The 17,717-nt window shown below is 33.8% G+C and overlaps 1 protein-coding gene across 7 annotated transcripts in view; it reads left to right on the top strand.

Annotated features, from left to right (window-relative positions):
* The window catches only part of EHBP1 (EH domain binding protein 1), a 427,793-nt gene that overhangs the window by 371,791 nt on the left and 38,285 nt on the right, over positions 1–17,717 (top strand). For 4 of the 7 annotated variants that reach the window (XM_043917682.1, XM_043917681.1, XM_043917683.1 and 1 more), the window contains 5 exons: positions 4,168–4,275; positions 7,294–7,418; positions 9,803–9,941; positions 10,104–10,210; positions 12,840–12,963. In XM_043917682.1, coding sequence (XP_043773617.1) covers positions 4,168–4,275; positions 7,294–7,418; positions 9,803–9,941; positions 10,104–10,210; positions 12,840–12,963 — 603 coding nt within the window. The remainder of the gene's footprint in view (positions 1–4,167; positions 4,276–7,293; positions 7,419–9,802; positions 9,942–10,103; positions 10,211–12,839; positions 12,964–17,717) is intronic. The other 3 variants (XM_043917688.1, XM_043917687.1, XM_043917685.1) reach the window with 1 other exon arrangement.

Genomic DNA, 17,717 nt, shown 5'->3' with positions numbered 1-17,717 from the left:
TTTAACTTTTGTTTTAAAGGGATCATTTAACTATTAAGCGGACATTTTTGCCCCTCTTTGATTTAGATGGAATAGTATACTTTGTTTTTGGATTTCAAATGGATAAATGAAAATTAAAAAATTTTATCCATGAGACTGTGTGCCTGCATTATCCTTATTTCAGTTATGGTAAATAGATTTGTCTAAATTTGTTCAACCAAAATAAAATCTTACAGGCCTTCAGCAATTTTTATTTTCAGCTTTCATTAATAATATATTTGTATTGTTTTCTATCGTTTGTTTGATTTTTATAGGATAACTTTACAAGTTATAAATTTTACAGGGGCCTTCAGTGAGAATTTTTAAATCATGATACAAATGAGATATCTTATTCTGAAAATTTTTTTTTCTGGAAATAAACAGTTTCATGTAAACGTAGGTGTCCTCTAAGCTATAATTTTGTGTGAATATGTTTTTAACAGTAGCCTCAACTTCTTTTGTTTTTTGAGTGCAGATATTCTTTTTTTTTTCCTTACTGTTACCTTATATTCACACTTTTCATTCAATTTATTTACAAATGATAAGTCTTATAAGACTGGCCTCATTTCTGTGCTGTTAATCATACCATTGGGATCCCCATTTTGTTTATAGGGCTATACAGTGTCCGTTGGAATGCATTGTCTCATTCCAGTGTGTGTATAAATCTCTTTCTACCTTTCCCTACATACAGGCCATACTTGCAAACCACCTTCCATTGTGTATTGTATCTCTAGTTTACTTTATGCCATGCTTATCTAGTGGGTTTTAAATGGTTAGCATTAAAGATATATATATATAACCTTATAGATATCATATATTTAATATGTAATATTTTAAGCACACACACAGACACACATGTACTTTAGTTCTGCTAAAATTCATTTGGAGTATTTCAATAAGTATTAAGAAATATGTAACAATAACTGTTGAAAAAATTCAAGTGTTCGTTGTAAAATGAAGTCAGTGAATGAAAAGAAAGTGGAAATCTATTCTTAAGAAAACCTGAGCATTAGAGGAGATCAAGTTTTACTCTTCCCCTTCCCAAATAGTAATCCTTTTATCTGAGGTTAACAATGCATTTATAAACTTTGAGTTAGCCTATTCAGCATTACTGGTGAGGGGTAGTATGGGTAGAGATTTCATTTAGCCAGGAAGTAAAGTGAATGGCACCTATTTAACATCACACATTATCCTGGCACTGTGTAAAGGAGTAATGACTATCCCACTGCATAACCCCAGGACCTGAAGTACCCAGATCCAACCACTGTTCCAGACTTAGCTTCTTTTCATAACAATGCCATCCTTCTAGTCACTCTGGAGAGTCGGTGTTGACATCTGTCTCACTCTTCCTCTCATCAGTATCCCTCCCAACTACCCAGTATCAAGTTAGTTTTCAAGTCATACCCACTCCCAATTATTTTATGGTAGGTTACGCTCTCTATATTACTTGCCTGGAGGTTATAACAGTCTCCAACATGGATTTCCTGCCTCCACCCTTTCTGTTCTAGAGTGCATTGTCTTAATCAGCGATCTCAGAACGAAGGGTGATGTCATATGGCTAGTATACTCCTGTGTGCAATCCCTGAACCACTTTTTCTTTCACATATGAAGGCATATCAGAACTTAAGCAAGAGCAATATTTTAGGAAAATATTGGAGATACTTTAATTCATAAAAACATAAGCTTCAGTGCTTCTGTAGTAACTATACATATTTCACAACTGATTACCATAAAACACTGTGGTAGAAAACTGCTTATATAGAGTGTTCTCAACTTAAACAACACATTGCCAATCATGTTTGACCAGCAAACCAGTGTCCGTCTGTTCCTACCAAGTAAAATCTTTTTACCTTTTAAGTCTTACTTCCCATTATTTCACTTTAAGTATGCTTGAGCCAACTAGGACTTTACACCATTCTTTGAACATAATCTACACTTTCCTGCTCTCATGCCTGTAAAACTCTTCCCTCAATTGTACTTTTTGAAATTCTGTACATTTCTGAAGACTCAATTTAAAGGTTAGTACTTCCAAAAAATAGTTCCTTGTGCTACTGGCAAAAGAATAATCTTTTCATCCTTGGAATTGGCTCCGTATCTTATTTTTACTTCATAACACTTAACTGTCCTACATGGTATTATAGTCATTTGTATGTATAACTTTTGGTCCCTGGATTGGGAAGGTCCCCTGGAGAAGGGATAGACTACCCACTCCAGTATTCTTGGGCTTCTCTGGTGCCTCAGATGGTAAAGACTCTGCCCACAATACGGGAGACCTGTGTTCAATCCCTGGGTTGGGAAGATCCCCTGGAGAAGGAAATGGCTACCCAGTCCAGTATTCTTGCCTGGATAATTCGAGGGACAGAGGAGCCTAGCAGGCTATAATCCATGGGGTCGCAAAGAGTCGGACATAACTGAGTGACTTTCACTTATATATAACTTTAAAGTGGAATAAATGTCTTAATAAAACTTGATATCTTATAAAACTTGATATTTCTTCAACATCTAGCAGTGTTTTGTAAATTGCAGTTTCAGTATACAATAGAAGTTTCTTGAATAAGTAAATGAATGAATGCTGAATTTTGTGCTTTCACTCTAGATTAATTATGGACAGTAGAAATCAATAGAGACTGGTTGCAGGAACAAAATACCACACTCTAAAATCTATTGGTAGTAAATTCTTTGACAGGAGGAAGTGTTCTGAACACTTCCTTGGTACTCAGGAAATATTTGTTCATTCATTTCCCTTTACTACAGAATTATTTAGAGAAGAATTTTTGAGAACAATGAAGATGATGGTGCTGACTTTTATGAAAGTAGTCAAATAGTTGTACTAAGCACAGTCGATTAGAAAAGCTCTCTCAACTAATTGTACTTAAATAATATAGACAAGTATAATACCTTAATGATTTGAAAGCATTTAGCAATATTTTCCCTTGGGGGCATTTCTCATTCTTTTTCTCTCTGTTGTATTCTTCTAAATGGCTTCCATTAGGAACTCTTCAATAAATGTAAACTATTATTATTAATATTAATGCTCACAGTAAATATTTACTTGGGAAGCCCAAAATCAAACACACACTGTACAGGGAAAAGGACAAATATTGAAGGTTTAAGCCAAAGTTATAGAATTTAGAATTTCTCAATTGCAATAACCTTTGGAACATCTCATTATTAATAAAAGTTGCCCTATGAAAAATAAACTGTAGAATAGTAGGGATATTCTTCAACTCCCAGGGCTAGACAGATAATTTCTCCAAAAGGTACATTGTCTGTCAATAGCAGAATTTAAAGCTTAGCTTCTGATATACAAATCTACTGCTATGCCTTTTTAAATAGATAATATTGAAAATTACTTAACCAACTTATCATTAGGATTTAAAAAGGAAAAATATGTAATATAAGTCTTTTAAAAAGTTATCATTAATTAATTATGACCTAGTACATTTTGCTAAATGTATAAAAAAAATAGTATAAGGCTACCTCATTCCCATGTACTTAATTTTGAATAATAACAGTGTTTTCCCAGCTTTATGTCTTCCATGATGTACTGACTTAATTGTTTCTGAACTTTGTTTTGCATAAAGGTACTGTCTGTTCATATCTCAATGTTTGTTCTGAATTTGTCTATAATGCTTTTGATCATATTTCATTATAGTACAAAAGCATTTAAATCTTCATGCAGATAATTTAAAAATAGCTACAAGTTTATAAAGAATGGTTTGTTTCTTTATATATTTATATCTAATAAATGATAAAATGTGAAATTTAAGAAATATTATTTGGTGACTTTTTTATTTGAGACTTTTTTATCGAACCAACTTTATTTTTATTTACTGTCGTTAGAAATTAGCAGGAGATTACATTTTAAAATATAGGGATTCAATGAGCTCAATAATTCAGAGGCAGCATGTGACAAATTGTCAAAATCTTTGCATCTGCTTTGATGTGACAATTCATCTTTGACATAGAAATGTAAAATATAAATGTTAATCCAATAATGAAAAATTGACTTAAAACTGATTTCTTAACTTGCTTGTCTGTGTCAGACCTGAATTTGAACCGTCATTAAAATACTGATTTTTCTTTCCTATATAAAATAGAAATAATATACTAATAATATACTAACATTATTGCTACGTGTTCCTACAGATGAAAATGATAATGTTGAGATAAATACTAACGAGGAGATTCCTGAAGGCTTTGTTTTAGGAGGTGGAGATGAACTTACTAACTTAGAAAGTGACCTTGATACTCCCGGTAATTTCAAATTATAAATACTTTGTGTCCTACTGCATGGCAAACTCTTCTGTTACATTTTTATTATTATCTCACCAATAGTGATAGTAAATTCTTTTGGTCGTTTTATTACATCTTATGCCCTCACAAATCATTTAGCTAACTCCACCTTCCATCAATTTTATATCATTATTTTGTTTTAGGCTTAATGTTAAAATTAGCAATAATATTGAAATGGCAAATTTTAGCTTTTCTCTACTAAGATTCACTTTGGTATTTTATGGGACAATTTGTAGACATTCTATGATTGGTTCCCTTCTCAGCCTAAATATTTTGTTGTGATGTTCTAAGATATAGATGAAGCATATGGAATGCTTCAAATTGTAATCTAAACCATGGATCAGATTTCCTGATTTGGTTTGAAATTGGTAGTCTTAGTAGAAATATTATTTTGTAAATTTTGTGCTTACCTTAAGTATTTAAATATTACTACTAATAAATTATTTTACATGTGTTTAATGATTACAGTAAAACTCTTTGAAAACTGCTTGTATAGATTACAATTAAATTAATCTCCTATTGTATATCAATAGATATCATACCAGTAATCACATTTGCAATTGAACTTCTGAGTTCTTGCATAAAATATAAAGATAGTTGCTTGTGGTTTAATAGATGAGTGTTCCATATGCATTACCTTTATAAATCAGCAGCAGGTAGCTTTGTATACATGAGGGGTTCCATAAATGCTTATTAAATTGAATTCTTATAGCAGTAAAATGTCTTTGGCAATTACAGGTAAGAAAGTGAAATCCCTAATGTTTGTCTTTTCCTGTGGAAAGCTGTAGGGAGGGAGAGAATCTCCCCAGCCATGACCTGTCCCTGCAGTGCTAACCTGCTCTGCTTCTTCCCCGTTTGAAATCATGCTATTATTTCCGCAAAAAACAGTCAACCAGAGTCTTCCTAACTATGGAGAGCAGCGCCCCCCCCCACACACAAAAAAAAAATCTGTGTCTCTTGTCAGTAGTTCCTTCATGGCTTGGTATTAAGTAATACTTTACTAGATACAGGGCAATGTGTTTATAATTGTTCAAGTCCAGGAGAATGCTGATATTTAAGGAAATTTTTAAAAATTTTAACCCAAAATTAGGACTGCCTTTTACTTCTTTCAGTTTAAAATACCTACTCACCCTCTCACCACAGCCACCATCAAAGTCTTTCAGAAATTAGTATCATCTCTTTACCGCTGAGGGCACCTATAAGTTCAGAATTAAAGCCTTAACATTCGATTCATGGAAGTATAAAATCAGTGACAATCAGTGGTACATATTTCCTGATTTAATAGTAGATTATGAAGACAGGAGAAATTAACCCTTTTTGAGTAAGGTAAGGAGAACTTCTTAGCTTTAGTTATAGCAACTTTGTGAGATATTTTAGTGTATTTAAAGGCTGACTAATATTAAGGCCTAACAGGCTTGACTCTTATCCTTTTTAAAAACACTCCTCCTACTTTTTTGTATACCAAAAAAGAAAACACATCTCAGTCTTCCTGTTTTTTTGGAGTTAACTAATACATTGTTTACAGTTCTCAAGCATGCCAAGTGTTGGCATGTACATAGGACAGATTTCCAATTCAGGCTATGGTTTATTTCATGGCAATAAGAAATAGGAATGAAAAAAAAAGAAATAGGAATGCAAACTGGAATCTGAAGACACGTAGCATACATTATGATTTTTATCCTTGCTTTATTTTTCCCAAAATTCTTTTTTTATATGTATATAAAAGTCATAATGTTTTAATAATAAATTGTTTAATCTTTATCTTGATTTGACCATAGTTCATCAGATATTGTTTTAAAAAGAAGCCTGGCAATATAAACTGACCAATTTGCATGAAAGTAATGATAATAGCATTTATTAAGAGTCTTATAATTAGAAAACTTATTAATCTTTATGAAAAATATCATTCACCAAATTGTCAGCATGTCTTTTATAATCATTTTATTAAAGAGCTGCTTTGAGTGAATTTTTTAAATGGAATTATTTCCATTTGCTTCTAAACTATTTTATTAAAGACTAATTTACTTGCTAAAAATAATCTGAAATTATTTATTTTTAAAGTTAGAGCCATTTTTTATTTTAAATTTCTATCCATATTTTATACATTGCAAAATACGGTAATCTTTATTTCTGCCCTCTAATCAGAAGTTATTTGTGAACATATACCCTATTTCAGTGCTGAGTATATATGTACACACATAAACATTGGATTCTAACAATATATACATGACTGTCTAAGATCATGTTAAGAGCGTAATGTGGCATTTTATGTCTAAATTTAATATGTTAGAAGAATTGAAATTACAAAATAATATAATTTAGAATCAAATGCATTACCTCTTTTAAATACCCACTTTGTAATACCTTCTTTTATTATGTACATTCTATAAAGTTGCTAATATAAATATATGCATTAAATATGGGCTGAGGTTTTAAGGTAAGCATAGCTGCTATTAACCATAGAATAACTAAATGGTCTTTAGATGTGTTGACTATATTCTTTATGGGGACTGATTTTGGGGAAAAGCACATACATATGCGAAGAGACTAGATTTTATTTATTCCCACCACAAAAAAGAAATGATAATTTTGTGACATGATAGAAGTGTTGATTAATGCTGTGATGGTAATCATATTGCAATATATGAATGATCAAATCAACACATTGTACACCTTAAGCTTACACAATGTTACATATCAATTATATCTCAATTTTTGAAAAAGGGATATAGTCAATATCCTAAAGACTACTTAGTTATACTGTAGTTACAGTATAATGATTATAGTTATATAGTATGTAATATTGTTTATAGTAGATATATAGATGCAGAGTTCTGCATATATTTGGTCTTATTTCACAACTCTAATGTCCTCTCTCTTTTTAAAATATAGTAATATTTTTATGATGTCCTTTGAATTGATAGCTACACATCTAAATGTAGTTCACACAGTTATTCATAATATTTACATATTTAACAGAACAAGACACTAAGTTGGCAGACTTGAAGCTGAAGAAACTCCTGGACACTCAGCCACAGGTGGCAAATTCACTTTCCAGCACTACTCAGAAAGCTGTTAATGAAAGTTCAGAGCAAGACATTAAGGTAAATCTTACTTAAAATATTTGACTTGGTATCTGTGTCTTCGAATTTCCACTGGTACTTTATAATCCTAAAGTCAGTTTCTTACCAAATTCTTCACATTAAGATTAAGGTATAAGAATTTTTGTTAAATAGCTAATAAATTGAATGTCAGTATGATAATCAGTATGCATATACTGTTTTTCAGAGAAACTACTACTTTAAGTTGATATGTAAGTAAAAGTAAAAGCTATTCTTGACTTCCTTATGCGTCTGTATTTTGCTAATGAGAATGTTGTTGAGAGAATTCTAGCCTGTTCTGCCATCTGCAGCCTCTGACCTGTTAAGATGAGTTAGTATCTGAAGATGGCGTGTGGTTGAGTATAAATCTTGAAGATATACATATGCTTTGTGCCAGTATAAATCTTACCTTGTGTAAGGTTTTAGCCAGAATGACACGTTGTAAGATGATGATAATGACGATGATTTGTAGTATTTATATTATCCCCTCTCAAGCTGTCCCCCCTTTTCCTTGCCACTGTATCATTAATATTTCTCTAGCTTTAGGGCACTTCTAGTCTTGTATAACTTTTCACCCACCTGCGGACTGTGGGGACTGCCCTGCTGACTGAAAGGATTTCCTTTCCCTGACACAGAGATGCTTTGAAGTCCCAAAACAATGACTTTCATTGCTTTTCCCTTATACTGTCGGTTTCTATAAATTGGTGATGAAAGTGTGTGGCAGCACCAGAGGACTTTTGGTCTCTATCTTTGAACAAAAGGAAGCCTGGATCAGGTCTGATTTTTTGCGTTCAATTTAGCTTTCTGCACTGGATTTAATGCAGAATGAAGCTGGCCTAAGAATAATACAATGGATTGAAAAGGCTAACTGAATTAGTGGGTTTAGAGGAATACATTTGTAAAGTGGCAGAAGTCCCTAGTCATAAAAAGGTTTCTTAAGATGGGATTTGCTAGCTAATCACAGTGATATTTTAGCATGTTGCCAGGCCTCAGAAAATTTAGCTGTGTTTGTTTATTTTGGTAAAGACTTGAGTTTTATACTATTGGGCAGTTGTTATGATACAACAGTAGAACACACACTTTTCTTAGACAAATAAAAGCCATAATTGTTTGTATCCTAGCTACATAGGTAGTGTATTATAAACATGATACTAATGATAAATATATAACTTTAAAAAATGAAACATATTTTCATTCTTAAGGTTTAATTATCTAAATAGATGCAGTTGGTTTTGCTTTCCAAAAAGCCCTTAAATGTAGTTATTTTCAAACCTATTCCAACAAAAGGTGTGATTTAAACAGCTTGTCTTTGTATGGATCTTTTTAGTTAAGATTTTTTTAAATGATGCTTATAAAGAACATATAGTCCATCTGTTCCCTTGAAGCTTTCAGCATTGATTTGGGGTTTTATTTTTTTTTAATAAAATGCAGTTTACACGTTTATAAATGAGGCATTTTGTGTTTGTGGAAAAGGATAAACTGTTACCTTCCCTTGAGGATTCTGTATCCCAGGCCTCCTTGAGGCTAGAGAATAGGCCATTGGAGGACTCCCTCATTACTGATTGTCTCAATGCAGAGGAAGGGCAAAGTCTTGGTAGCTTTTGATAACCAGTTTCAGCATTCAGCAGGCTTAGCTATTAGTCATGCATCTTAGCCTTTCCCTATTTACTTTCAAAACACTTAATAAAAATAATAAAAGATTAGGTATAAAATGAAATATTTGTTTGGTACACAGCACCTCGGTATCTGCAGCTTCCACACACTGCAGTGGTTCAGTCTTCTGGGATATTTCTTGTTGATAGAACCATTTGAATTCGTTACCAGTATTAACATAAGAAGCTCTGGAAAAGATAATTGTAGTTTCCTTAGCTGTAAAGGGCTTACTTACAAATCTGGCTTTGGAAAGTTATAGCTGATGAAATGCAGTTCAGTGGGGTAGTATTATAATCCTACCTTTTAGCCTTCATCCAGCATTAGTGGTTTATCTCAATGGGCATAAAATTAGAAACTAGTTCTTCTTGTCATACAAGTCTGTGGGACTGTACAAACCAATGGGGCAGAATAGTGAGGCTGTGGGGTGGGTGTGGGTAGACAGAGGCAATGTGGCATTTAAATGATACATACCATCAGGAGAAGACAGGGAGGTTTACAGTATCTAATGAATCAAAGTTATCAAGAATGATTCTCTATTTAAACCCCGTCTCCCAAAGGTTTTGGCTACAGGCAACAGACCTTGCAGTTGAGCTATTTAGAACTCTTTACAATCCTTTTTTCTTTCAATATATTTCTAAATTGACATTATCTTAAATCAGTAAAAGTTGTTTACTAATGTGTAATCTCACATTTATAAGATCAGGACTCTCTTAACACATTTGTTTTACTTTTAGAATGGCACAGAGGATCTCAGGACTGAGCGATTACAAAAAGCAACAGAACGGTTTAGAAATCCTGTTGTGTTCAGCAAGGATGCTACAGTCAGAAAGACTCAACTTCAGTCTTTCAGTCAATATGTTGAGAATAGACCAGGTAAGAACACTTTTTTAGATGTCTTCCCATCTTACAATTTAACAGTATTTAGGTGTGTGTATGTGTGTGTGTGTGTGTATATGCCGATAATGTAAATCCACATTTTAATACACAACTATCAAGCTTTATAATAATTTTACATGTCTTTCCCTTTTTTTTAAGAGATGAAAAGGCAGAGATCAATACAGGAAGATACAAAGAAAGGAAATGAGGAGAAGGCAGCGATAACTGAAACTCAGAGGAAGCCATCAGAAGATGAAGTGCTTAATGTATATTAATTTTTTGTGTGGTTTCATGATTGCTGATAATTCCAAACTGTATGTGGAAATAGTGCCTTTATTTGTTAAAATGAGATGTTAGGTTTTTTAAGATGTCAATCTCCAGTGCATTCAAAGCAGAGTGAGAGGGGTGCACTGTTGAATTAGTCTGCAGTGTGGTGATAATTGTCAGATAAAAAAAAATGAATTTTTCAGAGTTCCACAGCCCCAGCTTCCTTGAGACATTTCCATCAGGGCACTTCCCATAAAGAGATTCCAGTATTGATCTACCAGGAGGATTTTAATTATTACAATAGCAGATACCGCAGAGCTGCAGTTAGAGGGAAAAGTCACATGAGACCTGCTAGAATTTCTCAGCCAACCCATTTTGTTGGCTTGGGTTAATGGGTGTTCAACCTTTCCATTATCCAGATCAGCCGTGAATTACTAGCTGAATGATGTTTGCATTAATATAATATATATGGTAATTTCTTCACTTAATTAACGGGGAGGTTCAGCTCAGTAGGGGTATGGGCTGATCATGTGTAAAATTGATTTGTGAGGGAAATATTTGATAGACCGCAGGGAGAAAGCTGCTTTTGATGGACAGCTGCGGGACAGAAGCAGGAAGAACAAGTTTTAACTTGAATTTTTGTCTCGAAGCATTGCTCTCTTTAATGGTGCTACTTTTTAAAATTATTATTATCTCCAGTTTGTGTAAATATTTTCATTGTTTTTACTGTTGAAATTGTTTTTGTTGGATTTTAAAACCCTTGCAAATGTACTGAGAGTTACAAACTATTTTAGAGCTCTAAAAACTTCTCATTTTTAGATTCTCATCCTAAAGTTATTTCACTAAAAGAATGTCTTAATACATAGAAGAGGTACCTCGTATATCCTGAGGAAATATTTAGTATAATTTATAAGTTACAGAATATTTGAGTATACTGTATACTCCCACTAAGTAAATCTGTCTATAAACTTAATGACTATTTTTAACTGAACTGGTAAGTAGAAGCAGTGAAGTTTATGTATTACTTATCACTTCTGTTTTCTAATATCTTACTGTGTTTGTTTTTTCCCTCTGGATGGGATTGAGAAAAGAAAAGTCCGTTTTGAAAATGCTCTGGTCTCTGGCAGATAGATGCAAAAAGCATCCACTGAATTTTAAAGTTACCATTAGCATTTATTCTGTTCTTATAATTTTTGCTTTATTTCATATGGAGGTGAGAGAATATCTACTTTGTATGAATCTTTAAAAAATACAGTGACTTATTTGATCAGTCTATCCTGAGACATGATTTATCAGTTTCATGATTTTTAAAAAATATTTCGGTTTTCAGTTTGTCAACTACCATAATCAGTTTAACAGTAAGCTGGTTTAAATTGGGTTCATATTTACTAGTTCCAAAGATAAATAAGTTGTTCATGTAGTTAGACAGGTTTGTTGATTATGAGACTTCCAAAATATCCTCATAATAACATAATTCCTGATTTAGTTTCTTGTTTAAGGAGTAAGGAAAGATAATTCCTCATGGCTTTTTAGAGATTAATATGCTCCTAGGTAGGGAAGGGATTTGACAGAGGAAGGTTGCTCACATTTATTTCTCTGAATTAATGTTATAAATGCTGATAGTAGTAGTGGCAGTGGTGAGAGTAATCACTTAGGCAGTTCTTTAGTGTCTGTCAACTACTTAGGAAACTTACGCCTAGAAATGTCATAAGATAAACATTCCCAAGGGAGCTGTGATTCATCAGTTTGGTACAATACCACAAATAACCCTGCCCCTAATGATTTAAATTTGTAATATGAAAATAAAAATTAAGGTTTACTGGTACCTTATAATAGAACTGCTACTTCAAATAGAACTTCTAAGGATAATTTTTTTTTTAACGTGCATGGTTATAAAAAGTGAAATTTCAGAATAAAATCCAAATTTGGTTACATAGAAGATTAACCAAATCAGTGTACTGGTAGCATTAGATCCAGAGTAGCACGGTTTGAAACCACCTGTCAAGTTAGAATTCGCAGCTACAATAATTAGTAATACATCAACACAGTGACATGTTAAAGTACAGAAGCCAGCTGGAGGGGAAACTGAAGATATTAGAAACTTCTCTTTCATCATTTTAAAAAATATTTTTAAAAGTATAGTTACTGTGAAAAGAAATGTATCTTTTAAATTTTATATTTCTATAAGAACAAATGATCTTTTTCTGGATAAATTCTTTAAGAATCAATTCCTTAGCTAAACGCCATTTTTATATATTATACTTTTGAATTAAGGATGTCATAATTGTTTGTTCTGACAGCCACTAAGGGGAAAATTATCTATCTTTGTCCATACTTAATAACTGACTCTGAGAAATTTTTCTTACTTAGTGTTTACTTTTTAAATCTGGGTGTTAAATTATAAATATAATACTAAACAGCTGAGGTTTTCTCTGTTTACAAAAGTTTTACTATATATAATACATATGAAAATGTTTTGAATCACAGGGCATTGATTTTTGGTACTAAGGGTGATACTAAAGGCGTATTTGGTTCTCTAGGTAAGTGCTTTACTAAGTGTTTGTAGAAAGGAAAAAATGCAACTTACAAGTGATTTTTTTTTTCCTTCCTGTTTGTTCTCGTTAACAGAAAGGGTTCAAAGACACCAGTCAGTATGTTGTAGGAGAATTGGCAGCACTAGAGAATGAGCAAAAGCAAATTGACACCCGTGCCGCGCTGGTGGAGAAGCGCCTTCGCTATCTCATGGACACAGGTACGGTGCCCAATTACACTGTAAACAGTTTTGGCAAATTGAGCGTTCACAAACTCTTATAGAGTTTTGGAAGTGTGAATCTTTGAAGCCTGAATGTTCAGCAGAACTGCCTTGAAAATAAAAAGGCTGCGATTTGCAGCCACCTCTCTGGGCCCTGGTGATAAGAGTGCCTTCATGGGAAGTGATAACTCGCCCTGATACCGTGTGAGCCAGCACTATTGAACAGTGTGCTCATCCATGCAGAGTTGGAATACACATCTGTGCCTCATTGATATGCCACTGCTTAAAAAAAAAGTAAGATCTTCACTGTTCTACTGATTCATTGGGAAAAAAAAAAGATTTGGCCAGCTACAGCCATGTACTGCATGAAACAGAGCACTATGCATAGGGGACGGCTCCATGGACTAGATCACTGAAATTTGAGAATACTATCTGGTTACTGATGCTCCGCAGTTTTTTTTTTTTTCAAGAGAACAGCTTTTTAAAAGTCTGTAATACTTTGTGTCACAGTTGCATTTGAAAGGATTAAGGTATATAGGAAGGTTTGTAAAAATGGTTTGGAGCAGCAAGTTAGCTCCTAACCAGAGGGTAGGTTGGCATTTAATGCTGATTGCCAATGGTGATTGAATAGATCTAAGTGTGCAATAAGCTACTGGGGCTGGGGGCAGCGGGGAGGGAGGACTGTATATGTATTTTTAAGAAGTACGTATGCGTATGTTTCTTTAAAATGCTGCTCCTACAAAGGGGTAAAAATGGAAAATAAATTGAAGTCATTCATACCAAATTAAAAGTAAACTATGTTAAGTTAAAAAATGTCAAAATCTAAGTAGAAGATCTATTCCTCTAATTAATAGCTTTAATTTTATGTTAAATAGATTAGTAAATTACTAGTGGATTAGGATTGGAAAGCTTTCTTGAACTATTTCTTCTCTATCTGCCAAAGATGTATTTACAATTAAAGAACTCCTTCAGAAATAAGCATTTATGTGGGACATTTGAAAATTGCCTACATTTGTGAAATCAGAACACACTAGAATATGAAGAGACCTTTGGTTTTGTATGACCAGATTGGTTTCAAACTGTGTTCTGTGGAGACTTTAGATTTTCATGAAAATCTTGAAAGAGCCTTGTATCACAAGAGAGAAGACTAGAAATTCTGTTTCCTTTCCTTCTTCCATGTTTGGAACCTGATTTATTCAGGGTTCTAACCAGAACAGACTCATGTTCTCCTTCCCATCCCACATATCACCAGTGAAGCTTTGTAGTGGCCCTCATCCCAACTATAAATCATTTATTATCTGAAACAAGTCATGGACTACAGACCGACTCTAGAATGTCGTCAGGGTTTTATATTCCATGCTACACAAGACAGAATTTGGTCTAGACTGAATCTGCTAGACTTGATTCCCCAGCTTGATAAGCTACAAGAATTCTCCTGGATTGTACCAAACCTTTTCTAGCTCAAATAATGGTCACCAAGAATTGCCTAAAGCCTAGTTAGCATCTGAATTAAAAGGTAAGGTGTTAGAAAGGGAAAGCATATATTTATCCTTTTCCTTTTGAAGGTTCCAGTGCTTCCAACTTTTCATTTATTATAGAAGTTAGCACCTTTCTCTGATATATTAGAGTTTTCATTTACTTTCTGAATCTCAGCCTTAGAATTAAGCAGATAATAATCATATACTTTACATGATAAAACTGAGGCTCTGATGGGGAAATGGCTCATATAAGATGGCTTAATTACTAATGGCTGAGTTAGGGCCTGAACCCATTTTTAGGTTTTCTAGTTCTTGAGACAGTTCTCTTCTTCTCTCTCTTTTTTTTTAATAGCAAAAAAAAAATACTTTATTAGCTATTTCAGTTTTTATATACTTGTGGATGCTGACTATATACAGTTTTTAATTTTATTGATTTGAAATTCACATATAAAATTAACCATTTTAAAATGTACAGTTCTGTAGCATCTAGTACATTCACAGTGTTGTGCAATCACCACCACTAGTTCCAGAGTTTTTCATCACCCTAAACAGAAACTGTGCTTATTCATTCCTCACTTCCTCCTCTCAGTCCCCTGGGACTCACTAATCAACTTTCTGTTTCTCTGAATTAGTTTTATTCTAGATATTTCATATAAGTGAAATCAAACTATAGTTATCCTTTTGTGTCTGACTTCTTTCAGTTACTATATTTTCAGGATTCAACTGTGTTGTAATATACCACTACTTTATTCCTTGTTGTGAAAGTGAAAGTCATTCAGTTGTGTCCAATTCTTTGCAATCCCATGGACTATACAGTTCATGGAATTCTGCAGGTCAGAATACTGGAGTGGGTAGCCTTTCCCTTCTCCAGGGGATCTTCCCAACCCAGGGATCGAACCCAGGTCTCCCACATTGCAGGCAGATTCTTTACCAGCTGAGCCACAAGGGAAGCCCAAGAATACTGGAGTGGGTAGCCTATCCCTTCTCCAGTGGATCTTCCGGACCCAGGAATCAAACCAGGGTCTCTTGCATTATAGGACATTCTTTACCAACTGAGCTATCAGAGAAGCCCTGTTCCTTGTTGTGGTTAAGTAATATTCCATTGTATATATATGCCATATTTTGTATATTCATTCATCCATTGGTGGACATTTGGGTTGTTTCCACCTCTGGCTACCATGAGCATGTTCTCAAATCATCTCTTTGAATCTCTTCAGTTTGGGGGGTTATGTACCTAGAATTGGAATTACTGAGTCATATGGTAATTCTCTATTTTTTATTAAGAAACTGTACTCAATTTTAAAAGGGCTGTAAAGTTTATTTAGAAGTTGATTTGTGGAACTAGGATACATTTTCCAAAACAAGCACTGTTATAATCATCTGCAGGCCAGAAAAACCCACACAAATCTATAATTTAAAATATAACTATAATAATAATAGTTATTATTAGACCTGAGTCCTAGGTTCCTAGAGCTTGAGCAGCTCTGGGTTTTAAGCACCAACCCCTTTAACACTGAAGCTCTTGCATATTGAGGAGGAGGGTGGGGACTGGTTGGTGGCTCAGACTTCTGTGCATTTTTCCTGACTTGCTGGAAGAAAGTAGCAAAGGATTATAAGAGAGATCCTCAGTCAGTACTTCAACAAAAGGGGGAGATAGCAGGGATGAGAATGGCCATGACATGGGAAGGGCTGGAAAGATCCCAACATTCATTTAGGGAAAAGGCATCAGTATTAGAGTCAACTCAGCTGTGGGGATTGATGCGACTAGTTCCTTCTGAAATTGAGTAATCCTAAATCAGTGATAGCCTGAATATTAAATAACAATAGTATGTGAGAGAGAGAGAGTGTGTGTGAGACTCTGTGTGTGTGTGTGTGTGCGTGTGTGTGCGTGTGTGTGCGTGTGTGTATTTCTGCCATCCTATCTTAGGGTCTATAAAACCCTCATGAAAATGCTAGAGAATTTTTTTCCATAAGCAGTGTTTTGTGGGTTTTGTTTTTATTTTTATTTTGTAATTGTTGCAGAGGAGGAATTTTTAAATTTCTAGCACTTAAAGTTTAAACAGTTAGTTCCTCAGGAACAGTAAAGCTTATTAGAAACATACATGTGTTCTAAGCTGATGTTTTGTGTGTAAATATAGGGCTAATGAATCTGAACCAGCAATATTGTTAGCTTTGCAAAAATGGAGTTTATAATGGGAATGTTGATGAACCCTTTTATTGAAGCGCTTCAGATAGTGTTACTCTAATGAATGGTTTTTCTTTCCCATTCCTAATCTGTTTTCATGTGATGGTTATCAAACTTTCTTACTGTAGGACAGTAGTGTTTTAAACCAATAATTTGAGGGTATTAAATGACAATATTTTATTTATATTTTGAGTGTAAAAATTAAATATCCTGAGGGGGAAATTGCAATAAAATTGTGTCTTCTGGCTTTCTAACCTTTTAAACACTGAAAAGTGATCATGATTACCTCCCTAAGTCCCTTGGCCACAAATACTGATTCTGTAGCTTTTTGTAGACTAACCACTACAAAAATCTAGCAACTGACCATTTAAAAATATTAAATATATACTCGGGAAAAAGAATGAAAAGAGATACCTTTTCTCTACATTCCTCAGAATGTTTCTTTACCTCAGCCTTTAAGAAATCAAATGTCGTAAATATTAAAGCTGCTTTAAAGCAGGAAATTGGGCCCACAAAAAACATAAAAATGAAATTTTTGACTTGTTACTAGGAACCCTTCTCAGTGAGTCTTCAGAATTACTCATTATCTTTACCTAAAGATAGCAATCATAGCCAGTATTTATTACATGCTTCTTATATATAAGTCTGGCTTTATGGAAAATGCTTGATGTATGTAACGTTAAGGACAAGGAGATAATGTGTGTCACACATTATCTCCTTGTCTCTCACAATGGCCGTATGGGATAGGTTCCATTTAATAACTGGGACTACAAATAATCACACTGCAATAATCAAAAACTGAGGCTCAGAGAAGGAAATAACTTGCCTTCAAATGGTGGTGCCAGGAGTCAAACCCAATCTGAGGACTCTGGAGCCGAACTTCCAGATACCACATGACACATGACATGGTCTCTGCTTCATCTCTCATCTTAGAAGTTAACTTCCAATTTTCCTGGAGTCTTATTACTAATTCTCTGTACCCTTTTATCACCATTTCCTGATTTGTAATTAGCAATTCAGAAGAAACAGATCAATATTCATTTAGCTTATGAAAAAAGTCACTTAACGAACTCTTTTGGCCCATTAGAGAC

The sequence above is a fragment of the Cervus elaphus genome, chromosome 11, assembly GCF_910594005.1.
Source record: "Cervus elaphus chromosome 11, mCerEla1.1, whole genome shotgun sequence".
Taxonomy (NCBI): Eukaryota; Metazoa; Chordata; class Mammalia; order Artiodactyla; family Cervidae; genus Cervus; species Cervus elaphus.
The sequence above is the reverse complement of the archived record's forward strand: the minus strand, read 5'-3'. Positions and strand labels throughout refer to the sequence as shown.